This window comes from Siphateles boraxobius, unplaced genomic scaffold (assembly GCF_051911475.1).
Source record: "Siphateles boraxobius isolate OS27281-9 unplaced genomic scaffold, OSU_SipBor_1 56, whole genome shotgun sequence".
Classification (NCBI taxonomy): domain Eukaryota; kingdom Metazoa; phylum Chordata; class Actinopteri; order Cypriniformes; family Leuciscidae; genus Siphateles; species Siphateles boraxobius.
This window is the reverse complement of record NW_027509182.1, coordinates 10,511,346-10,530,755: the sequence shown is the minus strand read 5'-3', so window position 1 is coordinate 10,530,755 and position 19,410 is coordinate 10,511,346. Positions and strand designations below refer to the sequence as shown.

At 41.9% G+C, this 19,410-nt stretch overlaps 1 protein-coding gene across 6 annotated transcripts in view; it reads right to left on the bottom strand.

Moving 5' to 3' along the window:
* LOC143715086 (voltage-gated potassium channel subunit beta-3) overlaps positions 1-19,410 on the bottom strand; it is an 84,782-nt gene that overhangs the window by 54,020 nt on the left and 11,352 nt on the right. Inside the window, exons 1-2 of one of the 6 annotated variants that reach the window (XM_077206721.1) lie at positions 5,325-6,121; positions 4,858-5,103 (exon numbers count right to left, since the gene is read on the bottom strand). The exons of 2 other annotated variants lie outside the window; for them this stretch is intronic. In XM_077206721.1, coding sequence (XP_077062836.1) covers positions 4,858-5,084 — 227 coding nt within the window. In that variant the 5' untranslated portion in view covers positions 5,085-5,103; positions 5,325-6,121. Of the gene's footprint in view, positions 1-4,857; positions 6,156-19,410 lie in introns of those variants that run through there. 3 more of the 6 variants (XM_077206722.1, XM_077206720.1, XM_077206717.1) reach the window with 3 other exon arrangements.

The following is a 19,410-nucleotide window of genomic DNA, read 5'->3' as shown; positions in this document are numbered from 1 at the left end:
CCACAGCCTCAAACTGAGAGAAAAGAGGTGCATTTTCGGCTCTTCAGGTCTGTGATAGATTTTTTAATAAATCAACTAACATTTGTTTTTCTTGCAGGAACAACATTCATATGCTTTTGAATTTGAAATGTATGTTTCCCCTTTAGTTGAAAACTCATGACTTTGGTTGTGTGTGAGTGTAAAAACAAATATGGGAAATGAAACTAGACAGGTGTCTAAACTTGAAACCTTGTTATTCGTAATCAACAAAAACAGAATTTGCTCCTACCTAACAGGAGAGTTTGCATATGAATAACCAATCAAATTGTGGGGAAATTATGTAATATATCATGTAATTTTGCCATACCCTTATTCTATAAAAACGTGTTTACTGGTGGGAATCTCAATGGAATTTGTCTGAGATCCTCCGGCCTTGCTTGTTCTTGGGAGAGATGCTCTGAGAAATGCTCGAGTACTCTCCCAGCCGTGATTAAAGCTTTTGAAGGACATTTGCTGAAGTCTGTTTGTCGATTATTCCTGCGCAGGAAGCAAGTTAGATAGGGAGTAAGTTAGTTTGTGGAACAAGTTATTTAGCGAAACACTAGAGACCTTACCACCAAGTGATAGTGTGGAGCGAGTTAAGAGCACTAGAGACCTTACTAGCAAGTGATAGTGTGGAGCGAGTTAAGAGCACTAGAGACCTTACTAGCAAGTGATAGTGTGGAGCGAGTTAGGAGCACTAGAGACCTTACTAGCAAGTGATAGTGTGGAGTGAGTTAAGAGCACTAGAGACCTTACTAGCAAGTGATAGTGTGGAGCGAGTTAAGAGCACTAGAGACCTTACTAGCAAGTGATAGTGTGGAGCGAGTTAGGAGCACTAGAGACCTTACTAGCAAGTGATAGTGTGGAGTGAGTTAAGAGCACTAGAGACCTTACTAGCAAGTGATAGTGTGGAGTGAGTTAAGAGCACTAGAGACCTTACTAGCAAGTGATAGTGTGGAGCGAGTTAGGAGCACTAGAGACCTTACTAGCAAGTGATAGTGTGGAGTGAGTTAAGAGCACTAGAGACCTTACTAGCAAGTGATAGTGTGGAGAGAGTTAAGAGCACTAGAGACCTTACTTGCAAGTGATAGTGTGGAGAGAGTTAAGAGCACTAGAGACCTTACTAGCAAGTGATAGTGTGGAGCGAGTTAAGAGCACTTGAGACCTTACTAGCAAGTGATAGTGTGGAGAGAATTAAAAGCACTAGAGACCTTACCACCAAGTGATAGTGTTCGATAGTGGACGAGACGTCGTTCGACTCTTTGTGAGACTCTTAGGCGGGGTTATATTGTTGTCAACCTGCGCGTTCAGAGGCAAATCAACTGAGTATAATATTATTTAGCGAAACACTAGAGACCTTACCACCAAGTGATAGTGTTCGATAGGTTCAGGTGTCAAGGAAGTCAGGTTTAGGGAAAAATCTACGACAGGTGCCCTAGACTGTACCCATTCACCTCACTACCACCCCCTGCCTCAAATTCTTACATTTATATCGATGTATAAGTCAAGCCCCGCCCTTTTTACATTCGAAAAGTTGTTTCACTCACTCACATAGGCCTATGTCACAATACAGAAATCAAGTTGGCCAGAACATCCAAGTAGTTAACGTTTAAAGTGAAACATGTTAAAGGGATAGTTCACCCAAAAATGAAAATTCTGTCAGTATTTACTCACCCTCATGTTGTTCCAACCCCGTAAGACCTTCGTTCATCTTCGGAACACGAATTAAGATATGTTTGATTAAATCTGAGAGCTGGATCACTCCTCCATAGGCTTCTACGGGATTGAAACTTGCTTCTGTGTTGTACGTCACACGTAGGCTCACTATTGGCCGACGCTGGTTATGTGTGTGATGCGTGTGACGTACAACAAACGTTGAAACTTGCCGGCCCGAAAAGTTATTAAAGACATCGTTAAAATAGTCCAAGTGACTACAGTGGCTCAAACTTAAGTTTATCAAGCGACGAGAATACTTTTGTGCGAAAACCCCCCCCCCCCCCAAAAAAAGACTATTTCAAATATTCATTTCCTTCTCTGTGGGCCTCGCGTCAGTTCACGTAGCGTAATAGCGTAAGCTTCATACCTGTCAACATTTGGTTTCCAAAATCAGTGAGATTTGTGCTGCGGGGGGTGGGGGGGTGGGGGGTATCATGCTGTAAGAAGGGGGCTCATGCTGTAAGAGGTAGGCTCATGCTATTAAGTGTACTGCACGTGTTAAGTATATTATTTACGTTGCAATACCCATAAATGAAAACATAACTTCATTTATTAATATTTCTTTATATTTTTTATTTGTAAACAGATGTTAGTAAGCATGTGATCAAGTCAAGTCAAGTCATCCTCATTTATATAGCGCTTTTAAAACCCCTTACCAGTCGCCCCCCTTTTTGGCAATCGAGTGCAAAATGACATACCCATAATAAAATGGTTGTTGCTAAGGAGTCCTTCTGACTATACACAAAACCAAGGTATCATTTAAAAGCTAACACTTGACAGTTTACTGTGAAAAACTCAGAATTGCTCTAGCAATTACTAATAGAGAGATAAAGCAGCTCAAAAACAATGCACAATTTTTTTGAATGTAAAATTCGGGATCACCAGGGATCCCTGCGGCTCAAGGGGTTTTAACAATGTAGATTGTTTCAAAGCAGCTTTACAGAGATAAGCATATAATTTAAGGTAACAGAGATTGGTTTAGTTTTATAGTGGTTCTTGAAAAATGTTTTTTCAGCTAAAGTTAGTTTTGATTGATTCACTTCCGTCTAAATGATAGTTTGTTATTAAATTAGGGGCCGCTAAGACGGCACCGTTCTCTCTAAACATACTTTAAACGCGAACCTGTGATGGCGTTCACATGCGCATTAAGAATTGATTCTATAGTTATGTGCGTTTGAATATATGTGCGCAGGTTTGTAATTCCTTACAAACCATGCCTAAACAAACTACTTGTCTTGTCTATAAACTTTGATGCAGAATTTTATTTTATCTTTTCACTTCGGGTAGGTACGCGAACCAAAAAAATCCACAACGCTTTATCTTTAGAGTGGTATAGGGATCCTCCATAGGGAGAGGCTAGTTGAGGTCAAATGTCCAGTTTGGTATATGATAACTTGTAATAAGGGATAGAAATTATGTTGCCTAATCTCAATGGTAAAATGTTGCACAGCAACATTGCCCAAAACGTCACCTGCCATGTCTATCGGTCGACTGCGCGACTGGGTTATAGGTTGCCAGGTTGAGGTGACAAACGGGTTGAAATTGTAAATGGTCTGTGGATTTGCAGACCAATGCATTTAATACAATCTGGCAACTGGTCAACATTAGACAAACTTATTGGTCCGATTGTTCATAAAGGAGTTTGGGCCATGCAAATTACGGGAGTTTTCCCGGGAAAAATAACAAACCGGGATGGGTCCGGGAGATGGGGCTAAAAAACGGGAGAAACCTGGGAAAAACGGGAGTGTTGACAGTTATGGTAAGCTTCTGTGTTGTACGTCACACGCATCACACACATAACCAGCGTCGGCCAATAGTGAGCCTACGTGTGACGTACAACAGAAGCAAGTTTCAATCCCTTAGAAGCCTATGGAGGAGTGATCCAGCTCTCAGATTTAATCAAAAATATCTTAATTTGTGTTATGAAGATGAACGAAGGTCTTACGGGGTTGAACAACATGAGGGAGAGTAATTACTGACAGAATTTTCATTTTTGGGTGAACTATCCCTTTAAAGGCAGGGCAGGTGATTTGTTCCAGAAAATCTTTTTGTTATGCTGGTTAAAAGTCTCTTCATATCCTGATAGCAATCATTTAGTTAATTGGTCTAAACATATTTATACTGTATGTATATATGTCTTTGGAAGGCGTAGGACCATAAAATATTCGTCCGAATGAAGGATAAATGATACAATGTCCTACCAGCCTGTCAACGTATGTATTTCCATTCCTCCACACACCTGCTCACACAGACATCACAAGTCATCAGAGCGTTTCATGCAGAGTTACACAGATGTCAGTCACTGAGTGCCATAAACAAACAGCAGCACCTTTTACAGTTCCTCCTGAACCAAAACAACAAGCTCATGCTGTTCACACCAAAACTAGTGTAATTTGGGAGAGAAGGAAAAACAGTGAAGTTATACTCAGACCGGTGCTTGACTCGAATTTATGCATTTCAATGCCAACACTCAACGCTGAAATGAATCTGCTGTCAGGTGGTACAGGTCAGAGTTTAAGTTCTTTATGTTCATTATTATTGTAATGTTATGTGCTTGGAGACATAAGGTAGTTTAACGCTGTCTCTCATCTCGTGACACTTTGCAGACTCTGCTGTGTGCTTTCATGTGTTTTGAAGGAGGAATGGCTTTGGAGACGCTCTGAAGTTAGGGTGGGATCTCATGCTTTCCAAGCTAGCTCGCTATTTCTAGCCTCTCTGAAATTGCCTACCCTACCTTTAATGAAATACAGTATTGTTTAGTTGAACTCAGACTCTACCCCTTTTGGACTAGGACTTGACTCAAACTCTATTAAAGACTCGGACTCAACTAATGTGGACTTGAACCCAGCACTAGAACTGGTCAGAAAATGTAAGTAAAAGATGCGATTCAATCCCTGGTCCTTTGACATCCAGTTAGCCATTCCTTTAACTCACTCACAATACCAGCATTTAAGTGAGCACAAACACACTCAGTATTAAAGCGGCTGTCAGCGGTCCCTTATGAATCTTTAAAGAAGCCATAAAACATCAGCCAGGGCAGAATAACCCAGTCCCAGACTGAGCTGCCACCCAACAGGTGGCGTTACACACACATACACACACCAGTTCCACCTGCCTCACCTGTATTTCATGCTACTGTGCCGTCCGAACGCCTCCTTCATGTGGGCGTGGCCTTGAGGCAGGGGCCGTGTTTTGACTGAGCTCTGGGGGGGGTAGTTGCCATTTCCTCCCTGTCCTCCTCCTCCTCCACTACTGCCCCCTGGTGGAGGGGCAGTTCGCAGGCCACACAGCCGGTCCTCGCTGCGGCTCTTCAGATTGTGCTCCGTACAAGCAAATGAGACCTGCATCCTGACCAGCTCACACACACTGTGTGTTAGAGTTTATCAGATTGAATCACTTTAGAATATGTTTGTGGTAGTCTCACAGTACGTGCCAGACAGACAGACAGATAGATAGATAGATAGATAGATAGATAGATAGATAGATAGATAGATAGATAGATAGATAGATAGATAGATAGATAGATAGATAGATAGATAGATAGATAGATAGATAGATAGATAGATAGATAGATGCACAGGGCAAACCTGCACTCAAGTCAGGTCTTGCACCTGCTGGCACAAACTTGCAGCTGTTGCGCGGAAGGCGCACGTCCAAACGCAACCCTAACGCGGTGGTGTGCGTGTTTATGTCGCCAGGCAAAAAGTCACGACTGGCTGCTGTCCAGGCCTTTAATGTGCTGGTGCGTGCACAGTCTGTCTTTGCATTCTCCCACTGCACTTCTCCAATACCTGGATCGACGCGACTTGAAGACGCTCCTCTCCGTGTTGAGGCATTCCTCCGCAGAATCCGGGTGGTCTCTCAGTGCGAGGCGGGGGACCTCCTCAAAATGCGGATCCACCCATTCACGCCGGGACTGGATGCGCAACAGCCGGTGCCGCTTCACCAAATGGCAGTAATGCCCAACTACGTGGAGGGCGAACGCGAATCCAGAAACGTACGTATAAGCGCACGCTTGTGTTCACGCGCGCCTGGCCATCTCGTCTACAGTCGTAGGACCACAAAATCACGCATGCACCTCTTTCAAGCACTATAGTGATGGTCACTATCTGACACACAGCGCGCCCTCACGCGCTCGACACAAGGCAGCGAATGTCGCGCTGTTTTTCTGACGCGTAATTATTGCCATGGTGATCATCGAACGCGATCAAAAGAGAGTTTGACAGCTCCGCGGTGTCCAAATTCCATCGTCTTACTTTAGTAGACAATATGTCACATCATGAAGCGTTATAACGGCGGAATGCTGTCGGTGGAGATGTGAAGGGAATTGTGCATCCGTTCAGAGCAACAGAGCCATCAAACGCGAGACTGCCAACTCAGAACCAAATGAAACCTTCAGTGAACCCCCACCCTCTCTCTCTCTCTCTCTCTCTCTCTCTCTCTCTCGGATTTCCATTGTGCTTAATGTGTGAATTGAGCAGGACCACTGCGGAATAATCATGTTATTGTTTGGGTCACACACACACACACACACACACACACACACACACACACACACACACACACACACACACACACACACACACACACACACACACACACACAAACACACACACACACACACACACACACACACCATAGTTTACATTCCCCGGTAGCTTAAATATAGCCTACGTAGCCGCAAGTACAAAAGAAAAATACTAAAATAATACATTAAATAAAAGGTTCTTAAATATTATAAAACATAATGAATATGTGGCTGGAAAACTAATAAAGATTTAAAAATCTGAATTTTTTTCAATACGATAGATAAGTCGACCTATGTTTCACTTATAATCAACTGTAGGCCTATATTACATTTTAGCAACTACATCAGTTTCTTTTAACCATAAATTGACCAACATTTATTTAAAAACTGCAATAAAATGATTTTTTCGTTTTTTTTAATCAAATTTCATTTTCATGAGTCCACAGACACCCTGCGGTATACATTCCATGAATATTAGAACAGTAGAATATCATCAAATCAGCTTCAAACTGACTAAAATAGTAAATCCATAAGTATATTTTCCTTAAGTAAGACATGAGGTCATCACTTTTATCCTTTGAGAAAGCTCACAACTTTCTGGACTCAACCACACTTCAAACACATAAGCCATGAGAATGAGAGAGCAAGGAAAATTTTAAAGTCACAATGAAACGGAAGTAGTGTTAGCCTAGGCCTTAAAGGGTTAGTTCACCCAAAAATGAAAATTATGTCATTAATAACTCACCCTCATGTCGTCCCAAGGCCGTAAGACCTCCGTTCATCTTCGGAACACAGTTTAAGATATTTTAGATTTAGTCCGAGAGTTTTCTGTCCCTCCATTGAAAATCTATGTATGGTATACTGTCCTTGTCCAGAAAGGCAATAAAGACATCATCAAAGTAGTCCATGTGACATCAGTGGGTTAGTTAGAATTTTTTGAAGCATCGAAAATACATTTTGTTCCAAAAATAACAAAAACGATGACTTCATTCAGCATTGTATTCTCTTCCGGTTTTGTTGCCAATCAGCGTTCACGAGGCCAGTGACGCTGCTGACGTAAGACGCTGCTGACGTGTTATCTGGTGCGTCCGTGTATTCGGGTTCAAATAAATATGTCTGGTTAAAAGAAAATGCAAGTCTTCCCCTGTGTCGAAATCCATAGACATGTTTGCAAAGATTGACAGAAAACGGAAGAGAATACAATGCTAAATAATGTCGTCGTTTTTGTTATTTTTGGAACAAAATGTATTTTCGATGCTTCAAAAAATTCTAACTAACCCACTGAGGTCACATGGACTACTTTGATGATGTCTTTATTGCCTTTCTGGACAAGGACAGTATACCGTACATAGATTTTCAATGGAGGGACAGAAAACTCTCGGACTAAATCTAAAATATCTTAAACTGTGTTCTGAAGATGAACGGAGGTCTTACGGGCTTGGAGCGACATGAGGGTGAGTCATTAATGACATAATTTTCATTTTTGGGTGAACTAACCCTTTAAGTAATTTCACAGAGTGCAACATGTTCCTGGATGACATCTTTGTTGGTCCTGGAACAACATTACAATCAACCAATCAGATTTGAGGGACAATTTTACAGTTTATGTTAAGTTTACGCTTACAGCCAGGGTTATGTGCTTCTACATCAGTGTTATTCACCATCATTTCTGATTTTAGGGGTAGCTTATGGGTAGGGATAGGATGAACAAAAGAAAACAATTTAGAGTTGGGATTTGGTTTTGTGCATCAGTTGCTGATTGGATGTTGAGATGTGGGCGTGGCACTCAAAAGTGGAGGCAGATAAACACAAGTTTAAATGGAATAAATGACTGGAGAATTCCTGCATAATTTTGTTGTTTCAATGGAAGATCCAGTTATGACATTTTGATTAAACATAACAAGGTCCAAACATTATAAAAATGAAATGCGCACAGATTAATTGTTCACATTAAAGTCTATAACGTGCTTTTAGAAAATACGCAGTGTCAATTTTTATTTCATACAAGGTGGCATGATGAAACCAGGGCAAAAATATCACATAAGCATGGAAACAATCAAAATAACTCAAATATACGAAATATATATATGAAATAAATACGAAATATAACACACACACTTTGCTTCAAACAGGTAGAACAAACTGCAATAACCTCTCAGTTGATTATAAGCCAGTTCAATGAGTGAATTGTATCCTTAACACAAATATAAATAATAGAAATGTGCTCCCGGTTTGCCTCAAAACAGGCCAGGGGTGGTTTTCAGAGCCAGATGGTTGTGCTTCTGTTGCTGGTGATGCTGCAGTTGAACATCTGCACTGAACCAGCTCTCTGATAGCAGGAACAAGATCAAAACCTCAAAATGACTCACACCAAAGCATCCCGAATAATGCCTTATCCTGAATCAATATGAAACTTCAGTTGTTTAAGTAGACATGTAAGTATTTCTTCATTCTGAGTCAGGGGAGTTCTTCCTCAACTGACTGTTCAGATGGATCAACATTTGTACACTGTCATGCAGCTATAGCGTGTTTTTTCAAAGCTGTTTCAGTGCACACAGAGACGGCTGCCAGCCAATCATAGCGAGGCAGTGCAGAGGAGGCAGCCAGTGACAGCGAAGCCATGCTGTGTAGCGAACATGGGGGAAAAGAACAAATCTGCTCTCATCAGAGAACATCTGCATGCAGAGAGAGAGAGAGAGGGAGTGTAACTGTCACTCAATGCATGCGGTTTCTGACAATGCAAATGAATCAATCAAGAATCCTCTTTTATCATTTGCTGACTATAAATGTCTCCAGTCAGACCAGTATTGCAGGAACTGTCCAGGGTTCTGAATTGCTCCAATAATGCCGGATCAGCAAGAATGAACAATTAATCCGAAACTAAAGGCAGATTTTTTTAGGGCATCAAGACTAATTAACGTGTGTGTATATATATATATATATATATATATATATATATATACACACACACACACACACACACACACACACACACACACACACACACACACGTACATCTAAGTTGTGCTGCTTCGTATTTGTGGAAACCTTTTTTCAGGATTTTTTAAATTAATACAAAGTTCAAAATAACAGCTTTTATTTGAATTAGAAAATCTTCTGTAACATTTTTGATCAGTTTAATGCATCCTTGTATTTATTTGTTCAAACACCCAATACATTTTTAATTTCTTTCAAACAAAAAAGTCTTTTAAATGGGAACTTTTAAATGGTAGTGTAGAGAGAAAACGAAGCCTATTTTAAGTACCATAAGATCAAAACATCTTTGCATTATTTCATGGCAGTTAAGTACATTCCCCCTTTATTCTCATCTAAATATATTACTTGTTTTTTTTTTATGATCTCATCATCACCTCATGCTTCATGATGATTCTGTTAAATTTCTCAATACTGAAAATTATCCTGTCTGGAGACTATTTCAATCAGCTCGTGCAACACATACTATCATCACTACTGAACATTACATAATTGTAATAAGAAACCAATTATTTAGATTCTTTACGGTGATGAGAATTGTGGGGTGATGATGCACTGACATGAATATAAGGAAACACTTTATTTCGATGGTCCACTTTAGACATTCTACTAACTATAAGTAACTTTGCAACTACATGTAAACTAGCAGAGTATTAGTCTGTTTAATATCTGCTAATACTTTATTTTGATGCTCCTCAGCAGACATTATACTGATTATAAGTACCTTTGCAACTAGGCTACATGTCATCTTATTCTAACCCTAACCCTATTAGTCTACTAATACTCTAATGAGAGTTACTTGACATGTAGTTACTTATAGTTAGTATGTCTAAAGCGTACTATCGAAGGACCGAAAAGAATAAAATAGGCCTCATTTTCTTCATGCTAAATATTATTTCTTATTCTGAGGTGAAATATGATATGGACATGATCTTGACAAGCTTTGTGAGATTCACTCTCAAAAATAACATTAGCGTTGATATAATATTAACATTATGCTCGAACTGGTCGTATAATAAGTGAAGCAATACTGTGTTCTCAGGGTGGTCACATCGGTGTCATGGATGAATTTCCATGGCTGTGTTCCTGAGCAAAGCTCTGAAATAAAGCTTATATCCCTAATACATTAGATTAAACTCCTGTTCAGCTTCAATAGTTGTCTCAGCTGCAAACAACGTGAGGTGCAGCGACTGAACATGTGCTTTGTGAAATCAGAGCACAAACCACCTGGAGTCCATATGGCGGCAGAAAGAAAGACAGAATATGCCCTCTTATTTGCCTGTAAGGTATGTCCTACTAAAAGCATAATTAAGATATAATTGAAAATTAATTGGCAGAAAATGACAAAAGTAGGTCTCGGACGATAGTGTGAAGGGATTTATCAGAGGAGGAAAAGCTCCACTTTCGTTCTTACTCCAATTTCATGAAGAAAAAACACATTAGAAAACCGTTTTGCTTTTTCTCTTCAATAAATCTGTTGCATGGCCTCCAGTGGACGGCGAAGAGAACTGCACTTTAATTATTCATGGAAGTAAGAAAATGTTTTTTAAAAGAGGAAACCTGGAAACAGATCGCTGTCTTCCCTGGAGAGACAGAGCTTTTAAGTGCTTCCATCTGGAGAAAACGCAATATGCGATAACATAAAAGTGTACACAGATACACACACTCGTGCACGGACACTTCTAACAGCAGTGTGTGCATTCAGACAAACACAAACTGAAGACGTGATTTTGTTCTCCCTCTGTGCTTTTCTTCTTTCACTCATCTTCCAGATCCTCCCTGTTTGCTACTCTTTGCCCTCTCTCTGTGTTTTTTTCTCTCTCTTTAAGCCGCTGAGCATAAGCCTCTGCTTCCTCGCCATCTTCATCTTCACAGAACCAATATGTCCCATATTTCAGGCAACACATTGGAAAACATGAGAAAACACACAGGAATTAATAGCCCCTTTCACACAGCAATTGCGGTAAATAACGTAAAAATACTAGAATGACTTTACCAGTAAAGCAACGGCGTTCAAAGGTTCAACGGCTCCTTCAAATTCGGCTTAATGCGTCCTTTGTTTCCCTTGAAATGAAGGATAAAACAGATTTATCCTTCTTGGCCTTGTCTACCCCTGAATTAATTGGGTGCCAGTCACGAAAGGATTTTATTTTTGAGAGAGAAATTGCCGAATTACACTTTAAACATAAGTATAGGGTTTCAACTTATGATGATACAAATGAATGATACAAATGCAAAACAAAACAAAACAAAAAAAAACCTTTAAAGCAGTTCAAATGTTGACTTATGCAATTACATATAGTTTACACTCTTTATTATACAGAAATTGACCATGGTGAACATATTTAAACCCTGTTTTGTTTTCAGACAGTTTAATATAACTTAAAGATCAGGCTTTTAATGTTGTTTATACGTCTATGTGGTGTTTTTAATGTGCTTTAAGACAAACCATCTGCAATTCATAAGTCAACACCATTGCTGAGTATTTTCTCTGCTGTGAATTGCAGTGAAAAAAAAGACAGTCTCAAAAACACGTTTGAAATCGCTGGTGTTTCTGATGTCACAAACTAGCTGTGTAACCAATCATGTTAATGGGCTTTAGCATATCATTAACAGTGAACTAGCAGGGGAGAATCGAGAGATACTAGGTTATGGGTAGATTTAGCAAAATAGCTGGTGTTATAATGTATATTACGACAGTATGATAAACTACATGCCTTTCTCCACTGACGTTCTGAGTTGTTCAAAGCGTTTCTGATGATTGTTAGAAGCCAGACTGAGAGGGCGAACGGGAACATAGTTTGTGTAAAATTAGCAACACAATATTAGCTGTTTGATAATGTAGTCAAGCAAAATGCTAATCATATTTACCGTTGGGTGTCTGACTTTGTAAAGAGCGATACCATTATGCAGCGTTTACCTCAGTAAGTTGGCCGAGTGAATGTCTGAGCTGGCTTGAGCGAGTGGAGGCGGGGCTAATTAGCATATTCATGCTTCTAAATGAAGCAAGGATGTAGAGTTGCATTCAAGCTATTTATAGGCATGAACAAATGTTTTTTTTTTTTTTTTTACAGGAAATTTTTTTAAATATGTCCTTTTGGTGATCTAAGATGAGTTTTAAGGGATACAAGTATGGACTTTAAAATAAAGTCTAGCAAATACTGTCGCTCATCGACGGCGCTGTCACAGTTGCTAGGCGACAAGAACAGTCCCATTCAACAACGCTCAGTCCAAAGATGTTGCCTTTGAGGTCCGAGTCCTTCGGAGGACGCAACCTTTGAATTGGGAGGGACACAGCCTTTAGCACCAAAATACTGGAAATTTCTGTGATGTCAGAAATTATATTTAAACGCTGAGCTGTTGTCTTCATTCGCTCACATAAGGACAAGCATTTCAGTTTCACTAACCGTTCAATTTGAAAACATATTTTGAGTTTGAGTGACAGAAAGGGCCGTAGCTAGTGGGGTGAAAGGTGGTGATAATTATAGGGGCCCCCGCTGCCCAGTTATAGGCCCCTGTTGTATGAATAATTCTAATATTTAAATTAGTTGTAGGCCTATGCCTGAGATTTAAATGAAAACCACAAAAACATGGAATTTGGTTAAATATTTTCTCCAAAAATCTGCTTCTCTTACCTCACTAAAAATATTTTAGTCCGATCTAAAGTATTTATTATTATTCAGTCAGTGACAAACATCAGATGGATCAAATAAAATGGTATGTCCCACCCCAGCTCGTGAACAGAACCAATCAGAGTTGAGGCGGCAGCTGCCTGAAGTTAAAGTGTAAATTGCAGGTTAACCACCACAACCAATTAATGTGTAAATTAAAGTGCTCAATATATATATATATATATATATATATATATATATATATATATATATATATATATATATATATATATATATATATACATATATATATATATACTGTATATTTAAAAATGGTATACATTTAAAATGGGTTAAAATAACATTTATTGGGGTTTCTTCAAAGGTGGCATGTTTTTTACAGTAACTGGCTGATGACGTCATTAGAGGGAGCACGGGCGGTAATGCACTCACTCAATTTTGTGCGCACTACAATAGACCGAATGATTACGTGGTCAAAATTCCTGTGTATTTTACACTATTGTAAATAGAGTTAAAAAATTGACACGAGTCACGACGCATTGCATTATGCACCTGACCTGCTCGCTGATGACGTATTTATTGCATCAAGAAAACACGAATAAAACACACTGCACTTGAATGAATACATTTATTATCTTTATTTAATACTATTACCAGTTCCTTATTATCTTTATTAAAAAATATATATATTTTTTTTTATAAGTTGACTGCATTATTGTCAATTTCTAAATGTTTACTTTTTGATGTATGAATTATAACAGACTGATAAGGGGGAAAAAACATTATTTTGCTGTTACTTTTTTTAAATTGTTTTATTATTATTTAACAATTTCTTTCTTTTTGTTCGTTTTTTATTAGTTGTAACTTTTACATAAACATTTAACTTTTAAAATAAAGGTTTTACAACATCATGACCATTGTAAGACTGGAAAAACTGTAAGGATTTTAAGAGAGGGCCACTCTCTGAGAAAACAAAGGAAATTAACATTTGAACTCCCCCTCATGCACTATTGAGACGAAGGTCTCACCTCCCTCATCCTAATCTACATTTCTCTCCCCCATTTTTCATCCTGGCAGAGGTCTCCCAAATTCACACAAGAATCTAAATGGTTTAATGTGAATGATTATCATCTAGTTTTATACATATTTGGTATTATTTGAAATGTCTCGGTACGACTGGTACAAATGTCTCATTCCCAAAGAAGTAAACCCAAAAGCTAATAAAGTTCTTACGAAGTTTAGAAATATCTTCCACACCCTCCAATACTGGAGGGTGTGTCTTTGAGTTAACACCTTCGACCATTTGACTGAATGCTAATTTTCCACTGCTAGCAAATGGTGACTTACCACTGTGGATGATGTTTAGATTTGAAATGAGGTCTGGGTATATAATGAAACGCAGCGAGAGCTCTGGGCTTTTCTATATCTGAGATCGGCCCGTGGGGCTGAGAGTTGCGAGACTCTCAGCCTCACGCATTTCTTGTCTGGTAAACTTTTTCCTCTTTGTTCTAGAGCATTTGATGTTTTGCATTGATTATCCTTGAATTGATTATGAAATTATAATGATACATTTACCTGACATATTAAATTGTGACATTTGATTATTCTAATTGACTTTGACATTATTTTCATTCAAGAGTTTAAAAGAATAGTAAAACATTCGCTCACATTTAATGATGCACAGATATCATTGAAAAACCTTTTCATTTTATGGAGTCAGATGAAACGAGTTAATACATAAGATAAAATGTATTGCATTTAACCAAAAATACTTTGCCACGTGAAAAGACAGTAACACGCAAAGACCTTCACCGCTAATTCGAATACCGCCATTGGATCGAGTTAGACGGCCTTACACCATCTTCTGTTATATGTGGGCCTCCATGTTCATCTATTGTACAGTATATGATATTGGTGGAGGGTGGTGGGGGCCCACATCAATATTTTTTCAGGGGGCCCCGAATCCTCTAGTTACGGCCCTGGTGACAGGCATAATGGGATGATCAAACAGTGCTGATAAATGGAAAAGAAGGCTGGGTCTCGAGCGCGACACAGTGAGGAGAGGCGCAATTATCGGCCAGGATGCTAATTAAACAGTTTGATTGTGTTTACACTTTTCAGGCACATATAAATGACTTCTTTATCGTTAATTGTGTCTGCATTTTTAGCTGGGGTGGAATAATCAAAATAATATGTTTTGCACCTATAGGCTTATTGTGATTTGCGAATCCGTATTGAAGTGAGATCACCCGTCGAGCCATAGAGTAGGCTTTGTTCTTTTACAAACGCACGCACGCACACACACACAACCAAACAAACAAACACTCTTGAGTTCTCTCGTGCTATTTAAAGATACTGTAGCCCCTGTGCCTCGAATCAGCGAACCTTGAGCACGGCCGGCAGTTCCCATGGCAACCCGCATAGAGCAAATCACATTGGGACACAGAACAGCCTTATGGGATTTGTGGTACAATTATAACAGGATTATAAGTATTATAAACTTCAGGAAATGTCCCCTATGCCATAAGTCTCTAAATGTTTATATTTTATTATTGATAAAGATATTGTGGATATTTGAAATATAGACTATATTACTGTAAGTGTAAGTGTATGTTAATTGCATGAAATGCACTGATGACTTATTAATTTGCCAAAAATATGCAACATACAACCAGAACGTCTCAGGTTACGACTGTAACCTATGTTCCCTGAGAACAGGGAACGAGACAATACGTCAACGACGCTATGGGGAACGCCTCAGGCGTGACAGGTGTCTGAAATCACTATCAAATCACGTCAATCATATTGACCGGCGACAGCCCGTGAATCATTAGCGTGAATGATTAACGTGCGACCTGGAAGTATAAAGGGGCGCCTTGCAAACATGACAAATCACCTTATCGTCTGAAGGGACTGTACGGTAGGCAAGCCCCGCGGCATGGCAGGGAGACGTATTGTCTCGTTCCCTGTTCTCAGGGAACATAGGTTACAGTCGTAACCTGAGATGTTCCCTTTCGAAGGGAACTCAACAATACGTCAACGACGCTATGGGGAACGATATACCAACGCCGCCATGCTAAGGGGAGAGCATGCCAAGTGGCAGTGACAACTGTCAAAACCAGCAACTTCAAATGAAACGCTAGAACCACTCACCCTCAGGTCACACTGGGCTGTCAGTGACAGCATTCCCTACGGTCATAGCCCAAGCTACAGCCTCACAGAAAAACCTTCATAAACATGGTTAAATGAAAGGTCTACCTGGGCCGGCTCCGGGCCTGGAACCTCAGCTTCCAATTAGAAGGGGTCCCTTCTAGGGAATGTGGCTAGGGAACCCAAGGGAACCCCAGCCAGTCACTATTCAGGGGAACGTACTCACCCCGAAATGCCACCAGGACGGCCTGACCTGGCGCCAGTACATAGACACTTAGTCTGGCCAAATCCTGTCTGTCTGAAGACAGAGCCTCTGGACAAATGCCTTAAGTAAGGCATCCAACCCGAGGGACTGCGAAGCTGGCAGTGAACCACTCGGCCCGGATCACAGAGACGGGATATCCCGGAGAGTATGACTCAGCATAGTGCTTTCCGACCCTTGCTAGCGAGGGGAGTTTCTCTACTCGATCCACGGATCAACCCAGTGTCTGTGTTTCAAAACACTGAGGAGGCCTGTGAAGGCCTAAGGGCTGATCTAACTGGGAGGCCTCACGAGAGGCCTACGACCGTCTGACCAGACTCAGGAAGCCGCATGCTCAAAGAGACCCTCGTGAGGGGAGCACAAGGTCTGCCTGGTAGGCAAACCAGGCTGTAGGCAGAAAAGGTTCCGGGAGGGAACCTTTAGCAGAGAATGAACACTTTAGCGAGCCAGGGCGCAAGCTCGCCTTCAGCAGCTGCCTATTAAGGCTAGCTGAAACTGATAGCAAGAGACTACTAGCTTCATAAACCCAGCACCACTAGGGAGCGTTACAGGGAGGCCCGGAGAGGCCTACTACCTGATCCTTTAGGGAGGCACGTGAGGCCTACTACCTGATAACCACAGTACGTGGGAACTCACCTTCAGGGAGGCCCGGTGAGGCCTGCTACCCTACGACCACAGTATGTGGGGAGCTCACCTTCAGGGAGGCCTGGAGAGGCCTACTACCTGGTAACCACAAACTGTGGGAACTCACCTTCAGGGAGGCCTGGTGAGGCCCACTACCTGACCGTTCTCAATCAAGGAGGCCTGGAGGAGCCTACTACCTGATAACCCCAGTATGTGAGATGCTCACCTTCAGAGAGGCCAAGAGAGGCCTACTACCTGATAACCACAGTACGTGGGAACTCCTCCTTCAGGGAGGCCCGGTGAGGCCTGCTACCTTACAACCACAGTATGTGGGGAGCTCACCTTCAGGGAGGCCTGGTGAGGCCTACTACCTGGTCACCACTATCTGTGGGAACTCACCTTCAGGGAGGCCTGGTGAGGCCTACTACCTGACCGTTCTCATTCAAGGAGGCCTGGAGGAGCCTACTACCTGATAATCACAGCATGTGGGAACTCACCTTCAGGGAGGCCTGGTGAGGCCTACTACCTGACAGCCAAAATATTTGGGAGCCCACATCCAGGGAGGCCCAGAGCGGCCTACTACCTGACAGCCACAATATTTGGGAGCTCACATTCAGGGAGGCCCAGAGAGGCCTACTACCTGATAGCCAACGTAAGTGGGAATTCGCCTTCAGGGCGGCCGGGTGAGGCCTACTACCTGATAACCATCTTAAGTGGGAATTCACCTTCAGGGAGGCCTGAGTGGCCTACTACCTGATAACAACTGGTAGCTTTGAGCCCTGAGTCCGGGTGAAAGTATAAGGTGGCCTGCTAAGGCCAGCCAGCTGGGGACTCGCCTATCAGGGAGGCCTGGTCGGGCCTACTAGCTAATAGCAAGTCATATTCTGCCATAAAGTACACTGTTGGAAACCATACTACACAGCATAATTCAGTAATGGGCTTCCAGTAGCGCTATAAGGTATGTCCCACAATGTTGGGACTCACCTCCGAGGAGGCCTGTTTAAGGCCTACTACCCATCAGTGAGTCAACTGCCCGAACCACCAAGGCCAACCACGTAAAGTGAGCTGGCCTACAGTGCCCTCTGGGGGGCTGTCCAATCAAGGAGGCCTGCTGAGGCCTACTACCTAATGGCGCAGCCTTCGTTGGCAGAAAAACTGTTTACACAGCGCCTACAGCATCCTGGTGCCTAATCACATTGCCCATGGCAGTGTACTCCGCAAGAAAGCTAGCACCCTTAAAACAAGGGGAGTACAACATACGACACTCTGCCTCAACGGAGGCCCCAGTTAGTCAGGGGCCTACCATCTATGCATGGGCGTCAGCTCAGGGCAATGCTCTGGCTTCAGGGGAGCGTACTTCGACCAAAGAAGAAGTGAAGCTTACTTCATACTCGACCCGAGCCATAGTGGTGCGAGGTGGGATAAAACAGAACTGGGAGTGAAGTGCTCAGACCTACCCTGTATCACAGGGGAATACTCACACCTCACCCTGAGGTTACCAGGGTGCGGGCCTGCCAGCGGCTCTAGGGGTGACAGAAATGTATCTGTGCCCAACCTAGGGGAGTGGGGCTTGAATGAAAGCCAACCACCTACAACCTAGCGCTCGAGCAGTAGCTCAGCGAGGTGAGTGAAGCCTAAACTGGCGGCCTAAATCCGTAGGCCAGTTCTGCATGGCAGAGTCGGGCAGGAAACCCAGTCTTCTTCGTGAAGCGAAAGACGGCCTAACCCTGCTCAATAAAGACATATATACCACGGAGGCCTGTTTGAGGCCTACAATGTCCTTACAAACCATCCTCAGCACCACGCTGCATTACTCTAGGCACCCCAGAATGCAGAGAAGGGGGCGGGCCTTGGCCTAACGACTCCCACGGGAGGAGGCTGTTTATACAGGGATGCTAGAAACCAACATTCACACAGTGAAGGGTCAGAGGAAGAAATGCTAAAATTTTTAGCAGAGCGCCTCTATTATCCATGGCACAGCCTAGGCCAGCTACAGAGGCGGCCCTGGTGAGGGCCAGCCTGCAAGCATAGATCAATCTGAGGGCTCGGAGGAGCCACAGCCTTACTAAAGAATATAGTCTGTATTATTCCATACAAAGGGCTGCAGAATCGCTCAGCCTAATGAAACCCAAAAAGAGCTCAAGGGGCGAAATACTCAGGAAGAAGTCAACGGACCCGTGGGCCGGACATAAGATCTATCTGAAGCTCTAGCGTCAGTCAACACTCTAAGTAAAAAATTCTAAGAGAGAGACCAACTACTCTACCCTGAGGTGGCTAACAGCCCGAAGGCTAACATAGTTATCGTTCTGGCCACCTAACGGGGAACTTCAGGGCCCTAATGATCCAGGAAACTTCTCTTACCTTATTACCTTGACATGACCCCATAGCTCTATACAGGGAACGAGGTCTGTAGAGAGATACATCTCGGAATTTTAATTCACAAAAAATTACTCTTAAAAGACCAGTCAGCTCACCTGCGGCGT